General features: G+C 52.3%; 3 protein-coding genes across 9 annotated transcripts in view; 2 read left to right on the top strand and 1 right to left on the bottom strand.

Moving 5' to 3' along the window:
• The first annotated feature begins 581 nt into the window (after window positions 1–581).
• LOC105566740 lies at window positions 582–3,354 on the top strand. Of its 2 annotated transcripts, none has more exons than XM_012020977.1 (8): window positions 582–958; window positions 1,020–1,556; window positions 1,627–1,823; window positions 1,901–1,974; window positions 2,033–2,144; window positions 2,224–2,286; window positions 2,368–2,531; window positions 2,660–3,354. In XM_012020977.1, the coding sequence occupies exons 1-8, from the start codon at window positions 664–666 to the stop codon at window positions 2,790–2,792; spliced, it is 1,575 nt and encodes a 524-aa protein (XP_011876367.1). In that variant the 5' UTR covers window positions 582–663; the 3' UTR covers window positions 2,793–3,354. The 2 variants fall into 2 exon arrangements, with proteins under 2 accessions (XP_011876367.1, XP_011876368.1); XM_012020978.1 differs by having other exon boundaries at window positions 2,368–2,434; window positions 2,660–2,737.
• A 183-nt stretch (window positions 3,355–3,537) lies between these two features.
• Window positions 3,538–7,686, bottom strand: part of LOC105566741 — a 6,343-nt gene continuing 2,194 nt past the window's right edge. Inside the window, exons 2-5 of one of the 5 annotated variants that reach the window (XM_012020980.1) lie at window positions 6,972–7,262; window positions 5,647–6,137; window positions 5,342–5,550; window positions 3,538–5,237 (exon numbers count right to left, since the gene is read on the bottom strand). In XM_012020980.1, coding sequence (XP_011876370.1) covers window positions 4,088–5,237; window positions 5,342–5,550; window positions 5,647–5,940 — 1,653 coding nt within the window. In that variant the 5' untranslated portion in view covers window positions 5,941–6,137; window positions 6,972–7,262 and the 3' untranslated portion in view covers window positions 3,538–4,087. Of the gene's footprint in view, window positions 5,238–5,341; window positions 5,551–5,646; window positions 6,138–6,207; window positions 6,475–6,971; window positions 7,263–7,686 lie in introns of those variants that run through there. The other 4 variants (XM_012020981.1, XM_012020979.1, XM_012020983.1 and 1 more) reach the window with 4 other exon arrangements.
• Window positions 6,773–7,686, top strand: part of LOC105566745 (calcium-transporting ATPase type 2C member 1) — a 13,465-nt gene continuing 12,551 nt past the window's right edge. For both annotated transcript variants that reach the window (XM_012020985.1, XM_012020984.1), the window contains exon 1: window positions 6,773–6,853. The gene's annotated coding sequence lies outside the window, so the exon portion shown is untranslated. The remainder of the gene's footprint in view (window positions 6,854–7,686) is intronic.

The raw sequence follows: 7,686 nt of genomic DNA, 5'->3' as shown, positions 1-7,686 counted from the left end.
GTAGACACGAGACTGCAACGAGGAGCAAGTACGTGCACGCAACATCTCGCACGTTTTCAGGCGCCTATTTGCGCAGGCAAACGGATTCTTAACGGATTGAGACTAAAGAATTGTATACCCACCATCCTTCCAGGCAATACAGATCGCGATTCCGCGTCGAGTGTCGACGGGCTGTCAATAAAGCGTCGTCTCAACGTCAATTTTAAACGACACGAAACGTCAACCGTTCAAGCGAGAGAGAGGGAGGGAGAGCTGCGTCGCGGCACGCGGCACACCGGCAGCCGAAAGAGAACCGCGCGCGATCACTGACGAAAGAAGGAAAGGGAGCGAGGAGAGAGAACTGGCCCACGTCGTTCTACGCCTGGCGTCTTCTCGTTTGACCATTTCGACACATCGCCGTGCGTGTGGCGTCCGTTTGAAGCGTAGAAAGTGCGACGGAGCGCAGGTAGAGATGGACGAGGGGAGCGGAGCCAACTTAACCTAACCTAACCTAACCTCACCTAACCTGACGCGATCAGCAGGAGCAGGCGGACGGGGACGGTGACAGGCGTCGAGCGCGTCGAGCGGAGCGGAGCGGAGCGGAGCCAGCGGGCACGCACGCACTCCCCTCGGCGAGAGGATCGGGCGCCGCGAATGACGCGGTCGTAGCGGTCGACGCGAATTATGGCGGGCCGTAAGATGATCGACGACGTGTGCCGTGGGTTGCCGTTGCCGAAACCGCGCCACTTGTGGTCCTCGTCCGACGACGAGGAGGAGGGGGTGCGGGAGAGGACGGCTGCCCTACCGTCGCCGTCGGGGAACGAGGCCGTCGTCCGGTCGGCGGCGTCGTCGCCGTCGTCCGACGAGGGGAAGACGACCCCCGCCCGTTGCCGGGACGCGCAGCCCAGGAACAATTCGTCGCCGATGTCGGACCACTTCGGCAGGAGTCGCGCCGACCCCGTCGACCAGCAGCCGACAGGTTAGGATCCCCGCCGTCATTCCGCGCCGTTCGGCAGCTGAATACCTGATTTTTCCCGCAGGTCCGGACGCGCCGTCGCGTCGCGACAGCAACCACTTCAGTTTCAAGGCCTTCCTGAGGAACGGCACGCAGCAGACGAGCTATCACAACACCGGGGCGCGGCCCAAGGTCTACTCGTCCGCCGCGTCAAGTCCCGGCGGTATCCTCGACACGGACAACCCCGGCGGCGGCGTTTACCCCGGCCGAAACCCGACGGAGCTGCCGGACTTTGTGCAGGACCACCTGGTCATCGAGCAGTGCTACTTGAATCAAGACAGCAGCCAGCCGGTGCTGCCCGACGTGGACAACCTGCCGGACTTCGCGTTGAACAGTGTGGAGCAGAGGCAGTCACGGCTGCGCGGCGAGACCAAGAAGAAGGACACCGACGCCGCGTGCGACGATCTACGGTCGTTCGATCTCACCGGTACGCTGCACAAAGGCCTGCCGCACCGAGAGCACTCCGCGCCGAACGCGATGCACCCGAATCACCTGGACCTGCCTACGTTCGAGGACAGGCTCAACGAAACTGCGCCCGCCCTGCCTCGCCCTGAGCACAGAGGTGCGTATTCACGTCTCGCGCAATTAGGCTTCTGTGAAATTTGTCAAAACAACCGGCGCTTTCTTCGCAGGATTTCCATTCGACTTACCGCTGCTCTTCCCCGACTCGAATCCCAGTGCGAACGCGAGCACACGAGACGATCTACAGCCGGCAGGTGAGGCGAGCGTCCATAAATCTCTGCCGGACTTTTTAAGCGACGGCCCTATACACAATAGATCTACAGACTCGGAACCTACCGCGGGCATGACGGAGTCCACGGAGAGAAGGGTAAGGCTGCCGCGTAACGCAGAAATGTAGCGGATAAGATGGAACGGAGAAGGATAGAATTTGAGACTGTGTTGCAGCTCTTGCTCGAGAACGAGAGATTGCGTCAGCAGCTGGAGGTATCTCGAAGACAGCTTGGCGAAAAAATGGAAAGGTAATTGCACCTCGCGGCGAGTAGATTTCGGTTTGTAGCATCGACGCGTTGATTGCAGAATCCGTTCACTGGAGACAGAACTGTTGTCCAAGAAGGAGGTCGAGCACGAAGAAGCTGTGCATCTGGAAAAAGCGATGGAGCAGGTCGAAGATAACTTGAAACGAAGTACAGTGAGTACAATATATAAAGCATTCCGAATTGTAAATCGCGACTCCCGCGTATCGATTACATGCCGCTTGTATTTCGTAGAAGCGAGCAGTTAACGCCGAGAGCACCGTTACGTTGTTGAAGAAGCAAATCGAGGTCTTGACGGTCAGTATGCTTTGTGCACGGCCAATTGTAATGGAGCAAAATGTTAAACTAACGTACCGGCCTGCGAATCTGTTAATTTAGACAGAGATATCTCTGCTGCGACTGGAAAACAGTGAACTTCGAGCCAACGTCTCGACGGCTGGGCAAGGTGAAACGAACGCTGGTGCTGTTAACACGAATCGCACGGTCAGAAGGCTCGCGCGTGATTTATTTGCGGCCGCATCGTCGGCTGAAGTGTCCCTCAGGTGTCCTTAACGATCATTTGACTGTCGAGTCTATTCGAAATAATTTATCATTTTTTTTATGGAATTCCGTTTGCGCGATCCGGCGACTTTGTCCAAGTCTAATCGACACTCGGGATATTCTTTTGCAGACAATTGATGTCCGGCGTCGACAATCTGAGAGTACTCGCATCGACCCTCGAGAACGTGGACAGGATAGAGGACTGGACCAAAGACTTTTTACCTGATTCCGATGAAGACAATGCCGCTGGTCCAGCAGTATAATAGAATTTTCTCTCTCTTTCTCTCTCTACATATTATATATACATATATATATATTCGTATTTTCACACTATCTCCCTTTTTATCACTTCATCGTGTACCCCACCCTGTAATTTCACTGCGCAGCCACTGACGACGAGTTGATCGATGCTAATGCATTGCTACGCAATGTATTGATACATTGAACGCAATGAGAATCCATTATCCAATCGTTTCTTGTTATCTACATTGGTCGCTGAATTTTTAATTCCCTTCCCTTCCCCCCCCCCTGCTGGCTCAGATAAAACGCCCCAACGCAAGATCGCCTCGATCTGAATGTATAAATACATATTATTTATGAAATGCTCGTTATATTTTTGTATCTGTGACAATTTGTAAAACTTATTCGGTCGAATCTGTGACGACGCGAAGCTGCAGATACATTTCCGACTAATACCGTTATCGTGACTTTCCTCGATTAGAAGAAATATATTTTCTTAGTTGTATATTGTACACCAGTGAGAAGATGCAGATTTGACGAAGGAACGGAATCTCACGCGATATTATCAGCAAGGCCGACAAGACATCAAACGTGTTCGCCCGCATGCATCGCGCGGCGCCAGCACGTGATGTAAAGCTGGAATATATATTTTTGACAAGATACCGAAACTCTTACGCTGCGTACGCCACATGTACACACGAGGCTCTAGAGATACAAAACAGATGTACATTTGTAGTCCGATTCCAGTCCATAAATTTACACGATAAGTTCAGATCGCAATACATGTACATATTGCCGTTGTATTTATTTTTTCATTATCGTACGTAGATACACGCCAAGTATACTCGAATGTGTGCGAGATATGCGTAATACTTTGGTATTGAAAGAAATCAGATATTTATACATACACTTCTACATACGTAAACACGCGTGTACAAATGCGCAACTACAGGTGGATAACGTTTATGGTGCTCGGTTTGCCAACTTTTTTTTTGTTATTTGGCACTTGAGGTAAAGATAAGTTTCAAGTTGGAAGACGAATGGCAGTAGAAATAAGAAAGATTCCAAAAATCAGGTACTTTCCTCTTTCGAATACTTTTTTAACTTATTGTACGATGAATAAAAGATGGACATAAAAATGAAGAATGCAAAGCGTGCAATAAAAAGATCCTCAAGAATATTCGAACATAGTTTTGTATCTATATATTATGGGGGGGAAAAAACACAGAACGGGTAAAAAGTGTGTAAAAACCAGACTGACAAAACGCGGGGAAGGCGACGAACATAACTCGCGGTGGAAAAAAAGAACGCGATTGACTTACTCGAGCCCCTCGAAAATGCTGAGTAAGTCGGTTTGCGTTTCGGTGTGACTCGTTTGCGTATTTAGCCAGGATCTGCAGGCTCCAGTGGGAATGTTGCAATCGGCCCCGCAGATCAGGGACTTTGTCTGAGTCTCGGTAGAAACGGTAGTGTCGTCGTGCGACCAAGCGGTCTGAGTCTGTATGTTGGACAGCCCTAAATCGGAGGACAGCATTTTGTCGCACGTCTGAGTGTACGTATTGCTGTACAGCAGTTGCTCCATGTTGTCCAGATTGTCCGTAGTTTGCGTTTCGATGTTCGAACTCAGGGCGAACGATCTCGAGAGAGATTCGGAGTAAAAGTACGACGGGGAAAAGGCCTGCTCGGTTTGCGTCTCTATGCTGCTAAATCTGTCATCGAATGTCTTGGCGGTCAGCATAGGATCGGCCCGGGATATCCCATCGGTCGAAGCGAAAGCGTATCCTTCAACGGCGGTCGACGTGTCCTCGACATAAGGCAACGTCATTAAAGCTACTGTACTCTTCGGTACGCACTGTATCAATGGATTCGGGCTGTGGTTGTAAAATGTCTCGAATTCCGTCTGAGTCACGTTATCGTTAAACGCCTCGAACATATCCTTTTCGGGTAGCGTTTGCGTGCCCGAGGTGTTTTTGTCCTCCCAGAAGTCCTGCAGGCCCACGTCGTGGCGAAGTGGCAGCGGACTAGCCGGGAATAAGCTGGCCGACGCGAAATTGTCGCCGAGATTAAGATCCTCCTTGAGCAACGTCTGCTCCGAGCGCTTCGACAATGTGCGACACCTTCCACCGCGTTTATGCACCCTCGACGAGTCCCTCGAGTTCGCTCGCGGTGTTTGCGTCTCTATCGATTTCCCGAAGGTTTTGTCCTTGGAAAGATTACTGGTCTGCGTTTCCTGGGATATTCGACGTTTCGCGCTATGCGGATTGCCACTGTTGGGTTTCAACGGACTCGACGTCTTCTTACTCCTCTTATAATCGTCCGTCTGCACTCCGACATCGGATGTGCTTTTTGTCGCGGTGCTAGTATCCTCGCTACTCTTTCCAGACTTATCTGGACTCGGCAGTATCGTGACGGGCCTGCTCGCAATTCCCCTTGATAAGACGACTCGCATTGCCTTGGGACTGGCGTGCCTACAAAGAGATTACAAATACGCCAGTGAACTGTCTATCCGATTTCAGTATCGTAATAACGGCGACAAAAAAAAGAACGTGTATAGTACGACGAGTAAAGGAACCTCGAGTTTTTGTACTTCTTCGTCACAGGATGCAGAGATCGTTTCGCGTGCGTGAGCAGCGCCTCGTACGTAACGTAGGTCTTTGAGCAGGAACACGTGAACGCCACGCCGCAGACTCTCGCGTGACCTTCTTTAGCGGACTCGGTGGAAAAACTCTTGCCGCAACGATCGCACGCGTGACTCCTCTCCGCGTGTACCTTTAAATAATGCTAGAAGGATAACGTGGCGTTATTAATATCCTTGAGATTGGATTCTTCCTCGTCGCTAAGCTATCGCACGAGACGGCGAGGCGCGCGCACACACACCTGCTTCAGATACTTCATGGTGCCGAAGTATCGATGGGAATTAACCGCGTAGACGCACGACTGCACCGGGCAGTGGTAGCGTGCGTTCTCCTTGGCGATCTTCTCCAGCTTTCTGCGCTGGTGCACCTTGAGATCGTGCAGCCGGTAGCGCGGCTCGTTCCTGAAGACGAGCCCGCACTGCTCGCACCTGACATTGTTATTTATCACGCTCAGCTCTTCCGGCGACGGGCAGATCACCCTCTCGAGCGGCGACGCGTCTCCGCTCTCCGCCGGTCGGTCGAATCCCCTCGGCATCGCAGGTTATCCGGCGGCACGTTTATTTCACAGAGCTGCGGGCTCTCGCCGGCGTGCCGCCTGACGTCAGTGGTGTCCAAATACAATTCACGCGAAAGCGCGGAGACGGGGAAAAGCAGAGAGACCGCGCGCTCCGCTTACTCCGTCATGCTCCTCGCTCTCGTCCCACGTCGGGCCTCTTTCATTCCGAGTACCTGCTGCGGCATAAAAGACGTGTTAAAAATCTATACCTCGTCATCTGTAAGATGCAACAAGTACCGTCGATACCTTTAATCTTTACGCATAACATTCTCACGTACATTTTGTCGACTTTGCTATCACTTTTCCCCCCCCCCCCACGTATCTGGAGCTACGTCGACGCAACTCCGGATGCCGTATCTGGAGTTGCCCGGGTTTATCTCGGCTATTCGAAGCCAATAAGGAACGATTGGGTTTGGCGACACGATATCATATTAAGCTTTCGAGTGCTCGCGTGCATCCCCGCCGGGCTGTCGACGCGGCGCTACTTGTCGCGAGCCGGGAACGAGTCCTCCTTCGCGGCCCGGCTCGGTACGTCTCGCGCGTCCCGTCGGCCGTCGGTCCGGTCGGGTCGATCGACCTTCCGTCCGCAAACGGCGACGGCGGCGACGGCGGCGGCGAGTGCTCGAGAGACGCGTGCGACGAAAGTGGACCGCGGACCGAATTCGCGAGCGCACACGACACACTCCGGGCTCAGTGCGTTCCCGTTCGTGCCGGAAGACGAGTGCCGTGGGTGTCGTCGTCGAGCGTGCGTTTAACAGTTCTCTCCTCTCTCTCGCCCCGCGACTGTATCACGGACTACCCGCTCCGGGATCGATTCCCTCGGGACACGCGCCTGTCACGGGGCTGCACGCACGGGGCGCCCGGCCGCGGCGAGCCACGGGCTGTCCACACGGTAAAGGAAATTAACGTCGGACCCCCCCGGCGCGGATCGTACGTGCACCACGTATGTCGCGGCGGCCGTGTTATTGATTTTTACCCCCGAGGACAGAAACGCGTAATCGTACACGTACTTGTACGTACGCCGTGGCTCGACACGTCCACATGTAGCTGTCCAAGTTCCGCGATCGACCTCCGTCAACGCCTCGTGTGAGCTTTTAGAAACCGCCTGGCGGAATTGCGGGGGGCGAATCGAAACCGCGAATTAGTCGATCCGCCACTTTTAATCCGCTCGCTAACGTTCCTCCGCTCGACGAAAGCTCGACGCGCTCGTCAAGGGTTGAATCTCAGGGGGAAAACCAATTCGATAGAGATCGATGATAGTTGGCATCTACCGCTGTGCGCACTGCAATCGATACCACGACCTGAAAAGAACGGTGGCAGCAGTTAGTCAGCCCGAGATTATCATAATTCAATTGTACGGCGAATTTATTTCAGTTGCTGGCAACCGTCGAGTGATCAATATAGCGAAAAACCTTTCGTACAATCTCCCCAAGTAGAACATATTCATGGTCATGAAAACATCAAGATGACATCATTTTTCGATCATTTTTTATGCATCATGGTGACGTCAAAATAGCCCACCGAGAGCACCTATTTGTGACATCATTAAGACATCGAAATGTTGTAAAGTTAATCTCGTTTTACCAAGCAAAGTTAATTAAGTATTATACATCAAAAATAAATCGAAGTAATATAAGACAAACATAATATATGACTGATCATGTAATCTGTAATAACATATTATTATACACGTCACGAATATCATGGTCATTACCCAGGTAGAAC

Source organism: Vollenhovia emeryi, unplaced genomic scaffold, assembly GCF_000949405.1.
Source record: "Vollenhovia emeryi isolate VEMERY1.0 unplaced genomic scaffold, V.emery_V1.0 DF939142.1, whole genome shotgun sequence".
In the NCBI taxonomy this organism is placed as follows: Eukaryota; Metazoa; Arthropoda; class Insecta; order Hymenoptera; family Formicidae; genus Vollenhovia; species Vollenhovia emeryi.
The sequence above is the reverse complement of the archived record's forward strand: the minus strand, read 5'-3'. Positions and strand labels throughout refer to the sequence as shown.

What these genes read in the sequence shown, in the direction of transcription:
- LOC105566740 (XM_012020977.1), top strand. Translation starts at nt 664, where the DNA reads ATGGCGGGCCGTAAGATGATCGACGACGTGTGCCGTGGGTTGCCGTTG. An exon ending in CGTCGACCAGCAGCCGACAG is followed by an intron (nt 959 to 1,019) that starts GTTAGGATCCCC and finishes TTTTTCCCGCAG; the next exon opens with GTCCGGACGCGCCGTCGCGT. An exon ending in TCGGCTGAAGTGTCCCTCAG is followed by an intron (nt 2,532 to 2,659) that starts GTGTCCTTAACG and finishes ATTCTTTTGCAG; the next exon opens with ACAATTGATGTCCGGCGTCG.